Consider the following 21284-nt stretch of genomic DNA (forward strand, 5'->3'; position numbering starts at 1 on the left):
TTACCGAAAATTGTGCGCACGTTGGGTACCGAAAATGTTGACGGATGTGCACAAAACCAAACGTTTAGACAGTGCATTGACTTTCCTTGAGCGGTTCCACAACGACGGTGATGATTTCTTAAGCCAAACTGTTACGGGCGGCCGGCCGCGGTGGCCGTGCGGTTCTAGGCGCTTCAGTCCGGAACCCCACGACTGCTACGGAAGCAGGTTCGAATCTTGCCTCGGGCATGGATGTGTGTGATGTCCTTAGGTTAGTTAGGTTTAAGTAGTTCTAAGTTTCAGGGAACTGATGACCTCAGATGTTAAGTGCCATAGTGCTTAGAGCCGTTTTTTGTTTCTGGCGAAGAAACATGGGTGGCCTACGTCACACCAGAATCAAAGCAACAGTCCATGGAACATGAGCAAGGACATCGTTTTGCTGCAAGACAATCCCCGTTGGCATGTGGCGTATCAGACCAAAGATCTCATCGCATCTTTTCGGTGGGAAACTCTAGATCATCCTCCGTACAGCCCCGATCTTACGCCGACTGCCCTCTGTTCCTGCACTTGATGAAGCACTTAGGCGGTCAGCGTCTTCAAGACGATGACGAAGTCAAAACAGTGGTGTGCAGAGGTTAACAAGTCAGGCGGCAGACTTCAATGAGGAGGGTATTCGAAAACTGGTACAACGTTATGACAAGTGCCTCAGTATTGACGGAAATTATGTAGAAAAGTAGATTAAGACATAGGCTTTCATGTACAAATAAAATTATTGAGATATATTAGCACGTCTTTTTTTAATTTCAAAACGGTTCCTACTTAAAAAAACACGACTCGTATCACGACAGTATTGAGATAACAGACTTAAAAACGTAATTGAAACTTAATTATGGCAACTATCAAGTGCATCGACGAGTGTAATTCTAAACTGGTAGCAGAAAGATCCAATTTAATTAATAATGAAAAACCAGTAATCAGAAGGCAGTTTTTGCTTTTTTTTTAATTATTGTACATCAAGAAGGTCTTTAGTCGAATCTAGTTCCCGCATGTGCGACAAAAAGCAGGGAAAATGTGGCGATGGCGCGCGAGTGGAATCCGATAGTTTTTGTCGATTCGTGATCGGGAGGCGGGCGAGAACCAGGTGCCCAGGTAAACAACCGGTTGTCGCACGCGTCGAGTCGTTAACGAGCGAGGCGGTCTCCTGTAACTCCCTGCGCTGTGCTGCCCTTGACCGGGAAGGAGACGCCGCGGGCCGGGTGGTGACCGCCGCAAGGTCACGCAGACCGTTAGCTGCCATTCAACGGCCTCCGGGAGCTGGAACTGGAAACGTGCAGCGCCTCGCCGGTGCATTCCAGAGCTCAAGCAGCGTCCTCAGTTCTGTCTATACGTCCTTCTGAAGTCCGCGTGCAGCGCCTTGCGTCAGATTAGTCTGGCAGAAGCTGCCCAAAATTACTTTCTGTTCGGGCATGTGCGAAAAACTCCACCCGGGATGCAGCAACAAATACACTTAAATATCGTCATCAGTGTTCTACCGGTGCCTTAGCACACGTGTATGTAACCGAGATTCAGTATTTCTCGCCAACATAGTGCTCTGCTTTCTAACAACCCTACGACAACAAAGGTCAAAAATAATTATGATTTGTAGTGTTGCTCACGCTGCTAAATATTGCATTTTCGGGCAACAACAAAGTTATATTATGTGGCAGGTGTCATTAGAGCACAGTTAATAAAGTCATTTCACGAAATAACGGATAAACTAGGCACTCATGTTTTCGTGTTTCCCACGCTGGTCTCGTTGTGAACTCATGGCTCAATCGTCGAAAATCTAGGTAGTGATGGATGCAAAGAGGCCTAGGTGTTATTCTGCGATATTTAAAAGTTTTACAGATGTGTTTCATAAACCATTCTTGAAAGATTAAAGTTTTGCAGGTTAGCACAATGGTGATGTAAAAAAGTAATGAGCACTCCGAATTTAAGTTACACTTCTTTCTATTATTTTTGTTGCAATATCACGCAACTCACAAAACATCACTTCACAATATAAAACATACTTGAAAATATCTTCCTCACTGTTAAAGTTCACATTTCATAAACTGACTACAATTTGCGTCTTTTCAACATGACGACCACAAGTTGACCCTCTAATAATCGCTTACGCGCCCTAAAATCACAGTTACAAGTACGACAAAGATCATAGTGACAAAAGAAAGAATACACATAAGAATAATATCATTGTAATATAAACATATCGATGTATCAAAGTACCTCTACATTAATAAAATCAAATCTGAATGTTGTCACAGAAATATGTTAACTACTTTACAGAAACACAGTAGAATATTGCTGGTATCGAGATAGTTGAGGTGAGGTGCCGTAATGGTTACGTAATTCAAGTTCCATTACAGGCTCTTCGAAGGAAGGAAAATTATGAATTAACGTTCTGTCTGCTGTTAGCTCAATAACGACCCATGCTAAAATTGGACAGACAGAAAGAAAATCGGTCGTCATTTTTACTTCCCTTAACGATTTACAGAAATCAAGTAAACCTTAAATCTTGATAGCCGGGGGTTGAATTTGACTGGAATGCAAGTTCGATGTTCTAGCACTGCGCCGTCTCTTTCGGTGCTACCGCCTCACATTATCCAGCATTTTCATACATAATGTGTAGATACAATCTCTTTGTTTCGAACAGTTTTCTTTATCAGTCATTTTTCTTCTAAATTTATAGCACTTTTATAAGCTGAAGTAAGCAAATTTGTCGAAAAGGGGATTTGTTGCCTTAAGCAATTTGTGCCACTCTGCATTCGTCATAGCCATCGTTATTTATAAGAGTAATAAGTAGGTGGCTGCCACATAAAATGTGCTTAATTGAAGTCACTGATGAGTAGATATAGTAACCAGTTACTTTCAGTCACATTTATTAATGAAATTAGCGGGTTCCATCGCCAGCTATTGTGTATTCTTATTGGGTGAAGCTAGTGCGTAGTTCTAGAGCATCAGCATTTAACCGAAAGCGACAACTATGGACAAAATTAGAATTACTTCAATGATGAAAGTAATACAGAAAACACGTTAAGACTGCGTCTTATTGGCAGAACACTTAGAAAATGTAACATATCTACTAAAGAGACTGTCTGCACTACGCTTGTCCGCCCTATTTTGGATTACAGCTGCGCGTGCTGGCATTCTTACCGAATAGGATTAACGGAGAACAAAGAAAAAGTTTGAAGAGTAGAAGCATGCTTTATATTAACTAGGAATAGGCGAGAGAGTGTCACTGACATGATACAGGATAAGCGAAGGGCATCATTAAAACAAAGGCGTCATTGCGGCGTAAGCTTCTCACGGAACTGTAATCACCAACTTTCTCCTCCGAGTGCGAAAATATTGTTACCGCTAACCAACATAGGGAGAAACGACCGTCATAATAAAATAGGAGAAATCAGAGCTTGCACGGAAAGATATAAGCGTTCCTTTTTTTTTCCCTTGCGAGCTGTTCGTGACTGGAGTAATACGGAATTATTGTGAAGGTGGTTCGATGAACCTTCTGCCAGGCACTTAAAATGGGAACCCTGTTTCCTCACCTTTATGGTTTTGTGCGATCGACAGCAACAACACGGCTTGGCGCTAATGGTTCTACTGATGTATGGAATTATTCTGTAGAATGAGAAAGATTACCCTACCGGACTACGAAAAGATGTCATCTACTTTTGCGAAAAAATAGATATAATTAAGGGCAAAGAAGCCACTGCAAGAACTGAGGTCCAGAAGCCTGCGACTTAACATTCAACAGTTCATTTAACATTTAACAGGGCATTAATCTGTGCCAGCGGCACCAATAGTTCCGCAGGTACTAACCAGTACACAGTCGTTAGAACTTCTGTTAAGTTTGGAAGGTAGGAGACGAGGTACTGGCAGAAGTAAAGCTGTGAGGATGGGGCGTGAGTCGTACTTGGGTAGCTCAGACGGTAGAGCACCTGCCCGCGAAAGGCAAAGGTTCCGAGTTAGAGTCTCGGTCCGGCACACAGTGTTAATCTGCCAGGAAGTTTCACTAACCACTACTCCAACAAAGTTACAGACGCCGGATATCCTTCTCCCATATATCTTCAAGAAAATCTCCAATCATGTTAGATGGATCTTTTATGACAGTTAGTAGATGAGAAGTACATGAAAGGCTATTTCTTCAGCTTTAGGGCAGCAAATCTGGCTGCGTGAACATTTAATAATTGGCGTTTATAGTATGCTGTTGCCCCAGCGGCAATGCCGTATGGTCCCGACGATTCATTTACGAGGTTCAATGCTTTTTTCCAAAACTGTGCCCTTAGCAGTTTATAAAAATCTGAAGATAAAGTATAAACCATGTTACAATGTGAGTTCTCTTTCTAAATGTAGTGGAACTACTGTAGTTATTTTTGTGTCAGAAAGGACGCTACTTTCGCTTCGATATCTTCCGCCTGTCTTAATTAGCATCGGAATTTGCAAGAGCAGCCCGCCTGCAGCTCACCACTGAGCCGCGCGATACCTGGACACTGGAGCACTCCGCGTAATTGGAATGCAGCCACGTGGCCCGGAAACGACCGGCGGAGCGATTTCTCACGGGCTCTGAAGGGCAAGCCGCTCTCCCTGGAGGGGCATTGCCCACCGTCCGTAACAGGGCCACAGCACGCGAGGGCACCGCTGTTTCCAGGACTCGGCACACCGTGGCACAGGCCAGGGCGAGGTGGACATGAAGGCCTGCTGAGCCGACTGAAGATATAGTCTTGTCCGATCGCATGGATCTTTTTCAAACACCCAACACGTTACGTTTGATTGCATGACAACAGATGGCCCACCACATAAATGTTAGAGGAACAGGCAATTACTGTGTCACACCATTCATATGGACATTGGACGTCTGGGGATGGAGTTGAGCAGCTCTGACTTCGATAACATAACGCAAATATGATAATAAATAAAAACAGCTGATTAGCTGTGTTTTATAATGATATATATGTATGTTTTGAATATTCTAAAAGCCCAAGTTGAAAGAGAGAGAGAGAGAGAGAGAGAGAGAGAGAGAGAGAGAGAGTGTAACTGAAAGAGTTACGAGGCCTATTTATAAGGGATTTTTTGCGCTGCCTTATGGTTGAATAATCGAGACTAAATCATAGCATTAACGTGCCAGTCTCTTGCGTACCCTACTTGCGAACTGATCTACCTCACTGGAATTGGCAAGACGCTGTAAAATTTCTCGCACAATCATAATAAATCAGTAGTATATCGTGGTGACTACGTTATGGCCTGTAAAACGTAGAAATTTAAAGCGTGGTATTCGGTCGTTAAAAGAAATGTTTATACGGTTCAAACGCATACCTTACCGACACAATAATTTTGTAGTCCTTCATTGGATAACATGTAATGAAGGAAACATACCAAATGTAGTCCATTCCACGTTAATATCTTCCTGCTCGGAAGCTTGTGCAAGTCAGAGCAAATCGAGGCCCATTCTCTTGCAATATAAGTATGCAGATTGTTACAAAGGCTTCGCTACAAACGTCTAGGGGAGGTAGATCAGGTAATCGTGAACAACCTTCATTAGAAACGAAAAATGTTTGCTGGCATTTCCCAGCGACACTAGGTGTCCTTTAGTTCAAATGGTTCAAATGGCTCCGAGCACTATGGGACTTAACATCTGAGGTCCCCTAGAACTTAGACCTACTTAAACCTAACTAACCTAAGGACATCACACACATCCATGCCCGAGGCAGGATTCGAACCTGCGACGGTAGTAGTCGCGCGGTTCCGGACTGAAGCGCCGAGAAACGCTCGCTCAACGCGGCGGGCTTGTCCTTTATTATTTGCTGGTCCTGGGATATCGAGATTTCATCGAACTAGCAGGCTCTACTGACCAGGTGTGATGCATACTATTTGCCCCAGTAAAGTAATAGAATGATTAATAAAACATAAGAATTAATGTCTCTAAACGGAGAAAGTTGTTTTAGAAGGGAACCAGAACACACAATGCATAAGACTGCTGCAGAATGCCTACGGCCTGGCACCCCACAGGGGCATAATCAGGGAAACGACGCCTAGCCTCTACGGGTAGCGTCAGCGAACATCGCATCTCCAACTGAAGTTGTTCCCCATGACAAGTTTGTCCCAAAATCTTTGAAATTCCGTGTATAGGTTTCAGAGGGTGTCCTCAAGCGTATTCAGAGCACTCACACGAAATTTCTTCTTATCGTTAGCAGTGAAACTGAGGAACGCTAAACTTGCTTCTGAAGAAAACTTGAGGCTTAACGAGGTTGATGCGGAGCAATTTCTATTTCAAAATAGTTTGCGTGTCTCTCAACTTACTACCACACAATGGATTTTAATGCTGCGCTCTCTTCTAGACAGCGTTCCTCTTCTCGCTTTTGATTTTGAAAGCAATGCGTCTTCCAGTTTCCTGAAAGAAATTTGTCACGCGCACTCGCCGAAAGACAATGTCTGTAGTGAGGATCCTGGATTCGTAGTCAGTAGGGACGGAGTATGAATTCCACTTAAAGTACTCTGAGTGAGGCTTTCAGTTCCCCTACTCTTCTTCGAACGACAGCATTGTGGTGAAATCTCAGACTGTAGCTTCCTGTTAAATACGCTCAGTTACGGTTGAAGATTCCTTCCGACGCTTCGTAGAGAAAAGACGGGACTAATTCATAGCTGGTTGTAAACTAAACTGTAAGTTGTGGCTAAATTACTTAGCGAAGATTACATCTGCATGCTGAAAGTTCTTCGAATATGCTGTTGGTCGAGTCCATTTCAGCGCCGACCGCGCGAATGTTGTACGTGCCTGGGCGACGGAGTTAGCAGTTGGTGACGAGCCAGTCGTGACGAGAGCAGGGCTATCGACAGAACACGACACGGACGGGGGAGGCAATTTCCACGCCATCTCCGCAGATCGTTATGTTATGGAAATTGCACCGACCTGCAAATGGAAAGGTGACAGTCGTGACGATCGTCGACATGATCAACCAGTAGGAACAGCACAGACGGTACCACGTTTCAGTTGGAACAGCATCCTGGGCAAACACTCGTTTTATGTATAAATTTCCTGAGTATCCGTACAACCACAAATGCAACGGCGGTAGAGAGGTGTAGGCTATTAGTAACGTTGTGGTACAGTTTATGAATGTTTCCAGGGCGGAAAAAAAAGAGCTGGGCATCTTCAGGGGAGCAATGACTATAACAACATCTAGCGAGAATATTTCTGCTGCTCGCACATGTAATAGCCTGAAACGAAATGAAAACTTGTCATGCCATTTTGATGATTTTCGGCAATATATTAAAAATATTGTATGAACGTTAGGACCTTTTCCACGAACCTGGTGATATTTCCGGAGGCGTCCGTGGCGATTCAGTTTAAGTATCAATACCACCTATAAAAGATAAGTCACAGAACACTAGTTGTTTTTCGTTATAAACTATCACGATTGAAAAAAGGTTGCCCGCATCTCGTGGTCGTGCGGTAGCGTTCTCGCTTCCCACGCCCGGGTTCCCGGGTTCGATTCCCGGCGGAGTCAGGGATTTTCTCTGCCTCGTGATGGCTGGGTGTTGTGTGATGTCCTTAGGTTAGTTAGGTTTAAGTAGTTACTAAGTTCTAGGGGACTGATGACCATAGATGTTAAGTCCCATAGTGCTCAGAGCCGTTTGAAAAAAGGTCACCTGCTGTGACAGGGACCTGTTGACCTCTTTAAACCTGCATTCAAAAGTTAACGATCTGGTCTCGAATTTTCAACACCTACAACGTGTTACCTAGACTATGTCTGACCTTGGAGTAACGAATAAAAAATATTATTATCTTCTTTCGGCTTTTATTAAAACTGCTAACCACGATTCAAAACGTTAACCCCGTGTGGCAGCGATCAATGTAAAAATTTGGAAATTTGTGGTAAGGTCTTACGGGACCAAACTGCTAAGGTCATCGGTCCCTAAGCTTACACGCTGCTTATTCTAACTTAAACTAACTTACGCTAAGGACTACACACACACACGCATGCCCGAGGAAGGACTCGAACCTCCGACGGGGGGAGCCGCGCGGACCGTTCAAGGCGTCCGAGACCGCTCGGCTATCCCGCGCGGCGCGATCAATGTAGACGAACAGAACTTCGTCTGACCAGTTGATGATGAGGAACTACGTTTTAAACGTATTGTGATTTGAGAGGAATGTGGTTAACGCGAAGCACGGGTCTTGCCAGCCGTGATCATGAACTGCCACACGGACGTGGCACTTGAGGTACGTAGCTATGTAAGAAAACAAAGAATAATATAGCTCCCATGAGAAGTAAGGAATGAGCATCACAGTACTTTGATGTGGGCGACCACAGTCGAAGTCGTGTACATCTGTGTTTCACTGCCGGCCGGAGTGGCCGTGCGGTTCAAGGTGCTACAGTCTGGAGCCGAGCGACCGCTGCGGTCGCAGGTTCGAATCCTGCCTCGTGCATGGATGAGTGTGATGTCCTTAGGTCAGTTAGGTTTAATTAGTTCTAAGTTCTAGGCGACTGATGACCTCAGAAGTTAAGTCGCATAGTGCTCAGAGCCATTTTTCTTTTTCACTGACCTGAGGATCCTCTCATCCACTCAGGAAAAAAAGATATCTACAGTGTGGCGTGAAATACGGATGGCACTGCCATTCGCCATTTTTCAAATTCGCGAAAGTATGCCCAGAGATGAAAATCACATTAATTAACAGAAGTTAAAAGCCAGTGGATATTGAAAACGAAAGTTCCTAAAATAAAAAAAAGTGAAAAGCTTTTTATGCCTACACCGCAATTTTCAGTATAAAATTAAAGCACGGTGACTTGGCTCTTGGCTCTGAGCACTACGGGACTTAAAAGCACGATGACCAGTTTCGGTTGTTTTCTACAACCGTCTTCGGATTGTTCAAATCGCAGAAAATCGGTGAATATGCATTGAAAAACGCAATTAGCTTTAGTCATGCAACGAAATGCATTCGTATTATGGGCCAACAAGATTATGATAGTATGTCATGGGCGAGCCAGGTTGTAAACGACAAACCTCGCAAGATTACGGTAATAAAGAAAGAAAAGTTGCATTAGTAAAACTTGCGAGACATACATGTGATTTTCAATTGTCCAACCGTTGTCAGCTTTCCAGTCTGGCTTACAGGGAGTGATCCAGCATGGCGTATAAAATAGTCATCTATATAAAATGTGCTCAAATTGAAAATTAAAAATAAAATGGCACGAGACCGAAGTGCTTGGCAAGTAACTCGCATATAATGTTCTTCAATGCATGTTGACCGCTTTTTTACGATTTGACTGATCTGAAGATGATTGTAGAAAACAATTGAAACTAGTCATCGTGCTTTAATTGTAAACCAAAAATTGCGGCCTCGGCATACAAAGTTTTATTTTTTTTTACATTAAAAATGTTTTTCTTAAATAAATTACATTAAGGCCACCGTCTCCTTCCCGACAATGTCACGCTTCTCTGAAAACGGAAGTTCTGTATCTAATTAACCACGTGACACTCGTGGTACATTGCCACATTGCATCGGTATTTGGTTTGCATGCGATAGGAACCGCATAAAAACCTATGACAGTGAACACGGTATGGACCGCGGATAGTGACACGCTTTTTCTTCTGCGTTTCATTTGCAGCGTCTCGTCGTATAATGATAGTACCAGAGATCAGATGATGTTAGTGCAGGAAAACGTGTGCAAAAAGTATTTAGTCAAGTTGCTGCTCTCTTGAATGGAGTTAAGTTCTTGACCATAGCATGCGTACACGGACCAAAATAGCAGCACCAAACGGGGAAGGCTGCGTCACGGATCCCCGCGACCTCTGCGCTCGCGGAAGTTGTCTCGGTTCCGCACGAGGAAGCCCGAACACGACGGAAACTACTCAGCGGAGCGGTTTCCCCTTTTCTCCTTCGTCATCGGAAAGCCATTCCGGCAGGAGGCGAGCAAGGCCAGGCACTGTGGGCGGCGGTTTAAAGACCGGGAAGCGCCGGCTGCCGTAACTGGCTCGGCCCGTGGGCAGCGGGCAGCGTGACTCACCGCCGCCTCTAGCAGTGCAGGGCCGGGGCTTCTCCACGGTGGCCCTTGACCTGCTTCTGAATTGACGACCTACGTTCTAACAACGATACCTATGTTGGACTTTCTGAGCTGTCTACTAAAACAACACTGTTGTTGCGGTCTTCAGTCCGAAGAACGGGTAGAGGCACAGGTCTCTACGCTTGTCTAAGCTGTCTACTAAAACAACACTGTTGTTGTTGTCTTCAGTCCGTAGAACGGGTAGAGGCACAGGTCTCTACGCTTGTCTATCATGTACATGTCTACTTATAGCTGCATACCTAGTCCAGCCTGCAGTCACTTGCCCCTGCTCACTATATTCGAGCCTAGATCTCCCTCTGCAATTGTTATTCCTTCACACACACACACACACACACACACACACACACACACACACACACACACACACACACATTGCAAAACTGTCCCGCGATGTCTCAGGCTATGTCATACAAACCAATCTCGTGTTTTACTCACGTTGTGCTCATTAGTTACTTGGCCTACCTACCAATCTAATATTCAGCGTTCTTCTGTGGCAACAAATTTCAAAAGCTTCTACTCTCTTCTCCTCTCGATCATTTCCTGTCCAGTTCGACTTACGTAAAAGCTACAAAATCAAATGACTCTAAGCACTATGGGACTTAACATCTGAGGTCATCAGTCCCCTAGACTTAGAACTACTTAAACCTAACTAACCTAAGGACAGCACACACATCCTTGCCCGAGGCAGGATTGGAATCTGCGACCGTAGCAGCCGCGTGGTTCCAGACTGAAGCGCCTAGAACCACTCAGCCACCGCGGCCGGATGTGTGTGATGTCCTTAGGTTAGTTAGGTTTAAGTAGTTCTAAGTTCTAGGGGACTGATGACCTCAGATGTTAAGTCCCATAGTGGTCAGAGCCATTTGAACCATTTTGAAGAAATGAGAAGTCTGTTGGTAGGCAGCCGTGTGGCTAGGTAATGTTTATTACATATTACCACTGCGTGTAATTGATTACTCAAATTTCACACCACCTCTTTTGGTATGTAGTATTCACTGTTATTATCTTAACACACGGTCCCGAACATGGGAAAGTGAAAAGCCTAAACTGGTCGGATAAGTAAAATAAAATTTGAAACCTGGGCGGCTGAACGTGCTTTTGATTTGACGTTTCATACTGAACAGCCAAAGTGCCTCAACCATCCCGCATAACGACGGACTTTCAGAGACTTCTAAAGGTCGATCGGCCGTGCTTAAGCTGGATAGTACCTGATGTCTACTGTATTACAATGGAACCCCGTCTACAATTCACAGCTACTGACATCACAACATGAAAGGCAGAACTTTATCCCCATCAACTTCATTCCAATTGTGAATCACATTAATGCTTTTTAAAAATTTATGATATTACTACGTTTATTAGGCTTGTAAGCTTTGCACTGCTTTAAGTGGACCAGCTGGCCTGCATGGTTGTGTGTTTGGTGACAGGTTCCGGTGGCTGCTGCCGCTGCTGTCGGCCCTGGCGCTGGCGTCCGCAGAGGACAGCGTGCTGCTCTACAGCAAGTTCGGCCTGCAGATGGTCACCTCGTCCACCCTGCACTGGATCCCTGCCACCGGCTCCAAGATGCCCAACTACACCATCAGCGCAGAGAACAGCCCCGTAGTCCGTGAGTAGCTACTACACTGCTAAAGTCTTGATGCTCAGTACTATCACTAAACGAACAGTGTAGCGTAGCAGCGATGTTCACGAGACAGCTATCTACAAGTTCCAAAGAGCCTCATTTTAAATATGCAAATTTTTCTTGGTTTACGAGTGTGTGCGAGTTGGGGAAATGTGGGAGGGACGGGGTATTGAGGTTGTCAAAAATTCAAATGCGCCCTATACTCAGGAAATAGGTGTAGAGGAGCACATTCAGGAAACCTACATCGCTGCTCTTGGTTTGGTCCTAGTGGACGTGGGTCACCGTTGTCTCCCTTCTACCTGTCATGAAGTGTCAAGTGTGTATCTGCGTCCTGTGCTCGTACAGTTCAGTTTTGGATTTGTGTCATAGTGGTGAAGGGAACTGAGAGGGTTGAACCCGGTGCCGGTACATAGCCTACCACTCTCGGACAGCACCAAGCAGGCCGCAGAGCTAGGAGTCCACAACCGCCGGAACCACGCTGCTGCTACGGTCGCAGGTTCGAATCCTGCTTCGGGCATGAATGTGTGTGATGTCCTTAGGTTAGTTAGGTTTAACTAGTTCTAAGTCTAGGGGACTGATGACCTCAGATGTTAAGTCCCATAGTGCTTAGAGCCATTTGAACCACATCCAACACCGAGCGAGGTGGCGCAGTGGTTAGCACACTGGACTCGCATTCGGGACGACGACGTTTCAAACCTGCATGCGGACTTTCTGATCTAGGTTTTCCGTGATTTCCCTAAATCGCTTCAGGCAAACGCCGGGATGGGTCCTTTGAAAGGGCATGACCGAATTCCTTCCCCGCCCTTCCCCAATCCGATGGAACCGTAGACCTCGCCATTTCGCCATTTGGTTCCCTCCCTCAAATCAACCAACCAACCACATCCAATGGACGGATCACCATCAACAGTTCACATGCCCTCATTTCATGAGTCATTCGCGCAAAGGCTGGTGATCCGGAGCTTTACGCCACAAACTCTCATCTCCTTGTCACCCAATTACTGGCAGTGAAAACTTTTCACCACCAAGTTTCGAAGACACTTACCCCCGAGTCGAGCGCCACCGCCCAGGGTGCGTTAGTGAGCTACAGAGACGCGAGGGTGGTGGGAGGGGGCCTGTATGTGATGCCATATTCAAAGTTAGCTCTTTTCACGACTTAATACTGTAAGAGTAACTGACATTGCCAAGTTGAGTAATGCTTATTTGGACTGTATCTTACGTACCGAATAAAACCTAAAAAGAGAGCGCCAAAAATCAGTTTGCTACAAATGTCTTTGAAACTAGTAAATCGATCCCGAATGTTATCCTCCATTGTCATAACTGCTAATTAGATGTACTGAAGTGCGGCCTGTCTTCTTTCTTTATCGCAGTGTTCCAAAACGCGTGTCGTTTGGACGACTGTATTAACTATGTGTGCAGAGTAGTTTTATGAAACTGAATGGAAGATACTATGCTTAATCATCCAGGAGCGTCGCATGTCCCCATTTCCAGTACACTGTGCATATATTTTCACTGCTTTAACCAAATATAATGATTCTTAGTTTGGTCATCAAGAATTGTACATGGATACCTCTGCTCCACACGCCAGTCACAAATGCGAATGATGAAGTTCTATTTGGGAGTCGAATGTCCTACCTCTGAAGCGAGCACCATCTCCATATGGTGTGACACTGCATTTGGCTACAGATTTAGCTTCACTGCGTTCGGAGCGTCATTCCACTCAAATGACTGCGACTTCAGGCAGTAAATCAAATTACCGCTATCTCTTTTGAGGCTGTTTTGAAGTAGGATCTCTCCGTCATCCCACCTCTGCATACCGCTTCACCCAAACAGGCAAGACATGACAAACCTTTGATGTGCAATCAAACAGACTATTCGTATACTTCACAGCTTGTGATCTAGTTATGAGCGCCGCTGCTTCTAGATCGCGGGGTCCTACGTTCGATTCCCTCCCGAGTCGAATGCTTATTTTGCTCGGGGAATAGGTGTTTAAGTTGTCCTAATTATTTCACCTCACATTTACCGAAAAGATGAGCAAGTCGCCGAGGTGGCATCCAAGAGAAAAAGGTGGCGGAACTATCCCAGAAGGGGTCTTCCGACCAACAATGCAATACGATGATTTCATCGTTGACGGTGCACTATTTCTGTCTGTTTTCTGTCAATTTATTCCGGCGTACAAGCGATACTCACTGAGCTGGTGCCAAAGTCCATTTGATTGGAGAGAGGTGACAAATGATATGTCGCTTGTGTGAAGTAATGTTCTCGAACTGACTCTGCGTCCGTCCTACAAGTTTGTACACAACTTTCACCTTCGCGGTTCCTGGTGGAAATGTTACCTCTGGCAAACAGTGTATTTTGATAATGAACGCCATTTTGTCAAAAACTGGCATATTAACCCCGCGGCTGTGTACAAAATATAGGTTGACTCTATAAAGAAGATTACAGCAACCAGCCTCTTTTTTATAGTGCTATTTATTTAATTACATAGCGGCAGCGCCCTTACCGGTTTCGAACCGACAGGTTCATCTTCAGACGGGTAGTTCACGTTTTACGTTACATTTTGAGTTTTGTTCCCTCATCTGACGTAACTTCTTTGAGGTGGTGATACCAAGTGTGTGTGTGTGTGGTGTGTTACAAAAAAGTGCATTATACAGTTTCCGATGTTGCAAGATGAAAAACAACCTGCAGTGGAACGTAATAGCGCAGATTCTTCATTGGCCTCACCACACCAAGGAAGTTTCGTAAGATGGGGAAACAAAACTCAAAATGTAATGTAAAACGTGAACTAGCCGTCTGAAGATCAACCTATCGTTTCGAAACCGGTAACAGCGCTATTTAAGTAAATAAATAGCATTATAAAAAGTGGATCGTTGCTATAATCTTATGTGTAAGATTCAACCTATAATTTGTTTATTGTATAGCTTCGAAGATTCTGTGTGATATCAAGTAATTAATGAAACATTTCGCTTTTCACCACAGTTCCCAGCCAAAGTTACTATTTGGTGAACAGTTTCAGTTTTAGTAGGAGGAACAGAAAATTACTGTTTCCCTTAGACCAGAAGTGAAACTCCTATCTCCTCTCCTATTGCAGCCTCCTAGGGGCGACGAAGAAAAATTGTGCAGATAATAATTCTTCTTGGACCACGTCGCAACCGCATATCACTAACGTGTGAGGGGAATGGTCTTATTGCTTAACAGCGGAAATGAATCACATGTAAGCATGTAATAAACATAAAGCTGTCCTCAACCTGAAGTTGGTTGGGAAGGCATGATACTGCTGGAATACCCCAGGCAGGCCTACACTTTAACACTGACGCCGAACTACATAGCAACCTGTCATTTTTTACACATACAAATCACTGCCAGAACTAAAACAACTGATAAAGGACAGAAAATATCCTAATGATGATCAAGATTTGAACTACACACTTTTAAATATCACGTTTGACACGTAGGCACTGCGCCATACAGTACAAAACACCAATAATCCAAATAAAATAGCATCCAGATCTGAATAGAGGTGCATTCGAAATCTCATAAGGCTAAGCTGTAAGTCCGGTGAGTACTGCCGAACAGCTGAAAGAACAAAGAGACGGAGTTCGCAGAACAGCACTGCCTCTAGAGGCTGCCTGCTGTGTGAGTAACGGCCGGTTAAACGTCTGAAATGAATGGGGGAGAAGGATCGAACAGCAGTCACGGTTTACGGACGGCCACCAGGGAAGACCTTTATAGCGTCTTCAACCAGAGAGGCGCAGTGAAAGTACCCGAGTACTCGCCCCAACTTAATGACTAGAAGCATCGGTATTACAATACCAAACCTCTGGATTAGTAGTCTGACAGGCACCAAGCCATAGACGTGAAGTGTAAGCTGTTATTGCATCATCAGAATACGTTGACCCTAACAGTATGCGATTTGCCCTTTCATCTGTACTGGACACCGCAACACGTGTACCACTAAATGACGGGTTGTTTCAGCCGCACCGCGGAACCGGCGTAAGTAAGAGGACGCCGTAATAACGGGACACCTCGCCGCAAGTACTCTCTCCGCCTACAAAACGTTTGAAGTTGTTCCGCATCGCTACTCGTGTTCTGTCATAGAAGCAACAAAGAGCAGGCGCAAAGAGCTCGGGATAAGACCGGTCATTTTCGCCATGGGGAACAAAAAAAGTAAGCACTGAGGCAACCACAACCGAGGTACAACGAGAATAAATAAATAAATAAACCAAAACAAAACAACTAAGCCGCTCGCCGCAGGGGGGACCGCCGGTGGAGCAGGAAACTTCCTGCTGTGTCGTCCGGGCTCCTTACAAAAAGCCGGCTCCCAGCACTAGACAATAAAACGACCAGCAACGGTAGTTGGCAGGCGCGTCGGTCAAGACTACCCACGGTGTAAGGCTTCCGCTGTACGCAGTATACGAAGCGACCACGCACGAAAACTACTGTGCACAAAAGTCAACCCTCCAAATAGGTGAGTGTCCCTCTGCTATTAGACCAGCACGATGCCTTTCGGAACGTAATTCCCCACTAAACGCTGCTGTAAACAATGCATTATAATGAACACCAATTCTTGATTGTTTCAGAATTTATGGGGAACAGCGGCATCCAGTTTTTCACTGACGTGTTGTTTATACGAGCGTCATTCCATAAGTCATGGCACCGTGGTATATCATGCGAATATGTGTTAGCTGCGTTATCGAACTACATATGTTGGAAAGCCCGCGGCAAAGTCTGACGTTCGTGATCTTGCGGGAGAGTTCTCGCTTCCCGCGCACGGGGTCTCGGGTTCGATTATCCGCGGGGTCAGGAATTTTCTCTGCCTCGAGATGACTGGGTGTTGTGTGTCCTTCATCATCATTGACGAAAGCAAGTTGCCGAAGTGGCGTCAACTAAAAAGAACTTGTGATACGGCAGCCGAACTGTCCCGCATGGGGCCTCCCGGCCAACTATTTCACTTTTTTTTATTTTCCCGCAGCAAACAGCACCCAAAGCAAGCGACTGAACGCGACCGCATGCGAGGATGGCTCGGTACCAGCGCTTGAAACATTTAGTGTGAGCTTTGTCATGTTACAAGATGGATGTTAGCAGAGTGGAACAGCGAGCATAAATGAAAATTGACGTTCTCGCTGGCAGAAATGCTACTCAGTGTCAGACGGAATTACGAACAGCTGTGGATGATAGGCCATCACCCACAAAGGTCATGTTCATTTTGGTGTATGACAGCCGCGGTATTTTGGAGTATCGCCCTGTTAGGGACGGCCACGCTATCAATGCCCAGTACTACCGCAACTTTCTGCTGTATCACCTGCGATTTATAAATGGCTCTGAGCACTATGGGACTTAACATCTGTGGTCATCAGCCCCCTAGAACTTAGAACTACTTAAACCTAACTAACCTAAGGGCATTACACATCCATGCCCGAGGCAGGATTCGAACCTGCGACCGGAGCGGTCACGCGGTTCCAGGCTGAAGCGCCTAGACCGCACGCCCACACCGGCCGGCTGCGATTTATACTTCGTCGAAACCTACAGGCGTAATCAATAACTGTGCACAATGTTGAGGGTGGGATATCCTCCCCCATCCACCCTAATCACCAGACCTCAGTCCATGCGAATCGATATCATTTCACAACTGAAGAAACCATTGCGTGGGAGGCGCTCTGCAGACAGGGTGAATATCCTCAGGGCAATTCGGCGACAAGTGGCACACACTGATGGCAATGCTAATGGCATTCATCGCCTTTCTCGTCGTTGCCAACACATTAAGGAATTTTTTTTCGTTTGTACTCGAGCACAATAAATTTACACAGAGTTCCAATGCGCGTGTTTCATTTAATGCTGTACCGTGACCTCCACTACTGGAACTCTATTTACGTTGGCATTCAGATACACACTGCCTTACCGGTTCAGTGCACATCGTGGGATTCCCATGTTGTCATATTATCCCAAGATATACCGTAATTGCTATGACTTGTGGAATGAGCCTCGTACATATTACCATTCACAGCTGTAGTGGCGAAAAGGTAGTTCTTCGTAATAATAACCGGGAGTTACACCCCCTAAACACAATAATACTTTCCTTAGTGCTGAATTTTTTGCACTGTGCTCTTTCCTCGGCACTTACTCTGGACTGGGTGCGAGGGTTTAACATCCAGTGTTTCTATGGAACGATAGTACTCAATATTTTACAGATCCATAATAGTTCCAGTTTCTAAAGACCACACCAGTTTTATGTGTGGTACCAATCGTTTGCATTGAGGCTTTTTCCTGCACGTACCGACTAGACTGTCAGAAGAGAAAAAAAAAAACCTCTTGCAAATGGATGGTTGTGTACCGGATTTCAGAGATTCCAGTTCTGCTAAACACCTGTACTCTCTACAGCTTAGGCACTGAAACAAATTATAGCAGAAAAATATATCACATCCCTCCATCACGTTCTGCAGAAAGTGACAGACGGGAAAAATGAAACCTCTCCAAACAAAATACGATCAATTTCCCGTCCTGTCTGCTGAACCAATACCTCTGTTTCCATACACACAAACACTACAGTGTAAATACCACAAGGGCTTATATTTGTGAATTTTTCACAGCGTGTCACATTTTCTCTTCAAACGTGGCCTCTTTGATCCCATGAACGCTCATATCAGTCTTGTTTGTACTGTAAAAAGTTTCCAAGCGGACGGGTAATATGTCCTCCGTTTCTCATATGATGTCGTGAGGACTCGGTACAATAGTTTCAGTGCCTGAAGAGACGGTTTTATGAAATTCTGACCCTTTGAAGTATAATACAGGACCTAGATGCGCCTACTCAGTTTGTCTTGAGTGCAGTCATTTCAAATACAGAATGTCATAAATAGCAATGACTATATTTCTATGTAGCACGAAATATGTACAATTTGTGACTTCCTGGTGTTTATTCCAGTCGTTTCTATGCACCAAGAACTAAAAAAAGAAATAAAAAAATACAAGAAAGAATAGGCTAAATGTGTGGTTTATGATTTGTAGATTCCGGTGCGTCTTGCTATTTTTTTTCCAGCGCGTCAAAGTATCTTAATTCTGGCAGTATTTTAAATATGCCGTTAACGTAAATTCGCACTGGGTTTAATGGCAATGAGTGAATTAGTTCTCATGGCGAGTGGTAAAGACTTCAAGGGCACGACCACATGCTACACTAGTACTTAAAAACAAACACAGTACGACCTCTCCTCTACATGGATTACTAGTCTTTTGTACAATTGAGGGCCCCTTAGGAATTAAAGAAAGTAAGAAAGGTCGCGACAGGTCGAACACATGAATTGGGGCGTGTGACGTATTGGAATGCTTCAGAAAACGAACTCTTGGTGGTTTCGGGTCCTACGCGGACGCAAAGTTTTGACTTAAATTCTGATTCTATCGCTGTGTGTCACACTAAAACTCCAAAGAACCAGAGTTCAATCCTCCCTGGGTTGAACTTTTTGTCACATTTTGCTTCTTTCTTCCGTTGTAATGGTTTCTGTACACGTGTAACGTGAAGATGCAAACTGTAGTTTCCTACAAGACAGGCTAGATAGATTCAAAGGTCTGAGGACGAAAAGGGCGGGTCACTTCCAATAGGACCGAGTCTAGTAATGCACTGTAGTGTTACACGCAACATTCGGGTTGACTTGCCAGGACCAACCGTGAGTATTAAACTTTATGGATTCACCATATACTTTTTGGGTGGAGGATATTTCCAGTTTAGCTACGAAATGTTGTAATTACAAGGGATGAAACCTCAAACTTCGTACACCTGTGGCGTCTAATGTACTACCGAACAATGTGGCGCAATGGTAAGACCCTAGCGACGTGTGCGGCAGGACGTCGATTCAAATCAGCATGCGGCCATTCAGTTTTAGGTTTCCTGTGATTTCTGTAAACCGCGTATGGCAAATATCGGGATGGTTCCTTTGAAATGGCACTGCTGATTTCCTTCCACGTCCTTTTCCAACCCGAGTTTGCACCTCTAATGACCTCGTTGTCGAAGAGAAGTTAAACCCCGAACTTCATTTCTTCCAATGCACTACGAACTAAGTGCATGATCGACACACAGTGATTTATTCTGGCCTCCTATCGGTTTCTCCCATCAGATGTGCAACATGGCATGGTCTTAAGAGCATCATCTGCGTTTTACAGTACTTGCAAAAATGAAGTGGAATGGTGGTGCGGCATTACTGTCCGGGAGACCAAGTCTGGAACAGTTTGGCCACCTGGTGCAAGTCTTCCTGTTTGACGCCGCTTTGACGACTTGCGCAAAGATAAAGATGAGATGAAATGATGAGGGCAACACAAACACCCAGCACCGAGTGAAGAAAATCTCCGATCCAGCCGGGAATCGATCCCGAGACACCAGAGTCAAGAGGTAGCAACGCTATCCATTAAACCACGAGCTACGGACACAGTACACGGAAATTTATGGTATCTAAAACGGTATTCTGACCGCACATATTGGTAAGAGCTCACTTTTGGAGATGGTATGTCATCGCCATTATAAGATTAGTAGACCTGGTTATCAGTTACGATTTGGACTTGAAATATAATGGACATTGCACTCGTATTTGGCAGAATTGGGTTTGAAATACTGTACCACCATCAAGTTTTCTGATTTTCTGTGGTTTGCCTAATCCACCCACTGTGAATGTCACAACAGATCTATCGTCAGAGTCTCAGTTGATTCCTTCCTTAACCTGCTACTGCCTCTTACCTCATGACATCGGTATGTAGTCTAATAATCCCGTGCGTAGAGCAGCACTGTCGTATCATACCAAGCTGAGGACCCGCCTCCGCAGCTGAGATCGCTACCGCAGCTTGTGCGGATGTAGCTAGTTCGAATTCCTAACAAATTTCAATCGTCAGAGCTGGCAAGAGGTGGAGATGTTATAGCGCTATGTTACTGATGGCCAGATACTGCGCGAGTGCCCCGGGTTAGATACCAGACTTTGCCGCAGTGTCTCATGGAGTGAGAGCATTTATCACCGATGGTTGTCTGTGCACCGCGCTGTAATGTTAAACTGGACTGCCCCGTGGCCGCGATAGGCTAGACGCTGGCATCGTATTTTACCGTCCCCTTTCCCTTTCTCGTCAACAACAAGACAAACGTGACTCTAAACTGTACACGGATCCACCACAGCCACGTACACCGGGCAGGCGAGTTGAGACACAATTACCCACGTTTTCCTAAGTAAAGATGCCATTATGAAAAGGAAGGGAAGCATTCTAAATAAGTGGCTGAAACGCCCCGCAGGCTCTCCCAGACAACAATGTCATATCAACGGAAGTGAAGGGACCTGTACGTAAAGAAAAGGGACCAATTTCCACCCATACTTTCAGGATACTCTTACACTACCCGTTCTCTATATAATATCTCGGACGTTGCAGGTTTATGCCAACAGTGTACTAATATTAAGTAAAGCAGCATTATAAATTGTTTCTGTTTATTTATGATAGTTTAATTATTACAATAATTCGTGTACGAGATGAATTTTGAGCGCACCTTTACTTTTCGGTAGCGTTATTTGGAGCATTACGCTTATATTACTCGAATTGTCACAGGCTTGTCTCACCATTCTTAGAAGTACGTTATG

At 44.8% G+C, this 21284-nt stretch overlaps 2 protein-coding genes across 2 annotated transcripts in view; one reads left to right on the plus strand and one right to left on the minus strand.

Annotated features, from left to right (window-relative positions):
* Window positions 1-21284, minus strand: part of LOC126271993 (mitoguardin) — a 1260603-nt gene that overhangs the window by 438371 nt on the left and 800948 nt on the right. The gene's annotated exons all lie outside the window — the stretch shown is intronic.
* Window positions 1-21284, plus strand: part of LOC126271994 (protein unzipped) — a 102288-nt gene that overhangs the window by 63373 nt on the left and 17631 nt on the right. The window contains exon 2 of the mRNA XM_049974477.1: window positions 11498-11676. Within this exon, the coding sequence (XP_049830434.1) occupies window positions 11498-11676 (179 nt within the window). The remainder of the gene's footprint in view (window positions 1-11497; window positions 11677-21284) is intronic.

The sequence above is a fragment of the Schistocerca gregaria genome, chromosome 5, assembly GCF_023897955.1.
Source record: "Schistocerca gregaria isolate iqSchGreg1 chromosome 5, iqSchGreg1.2, whole genome shotgun sequence".
NCBI lineage: Eukaryota > Metazoa > Arthropoda > Insecta > Orthoptera > Acrididae > Schistocerca > Schistocerca gregaria.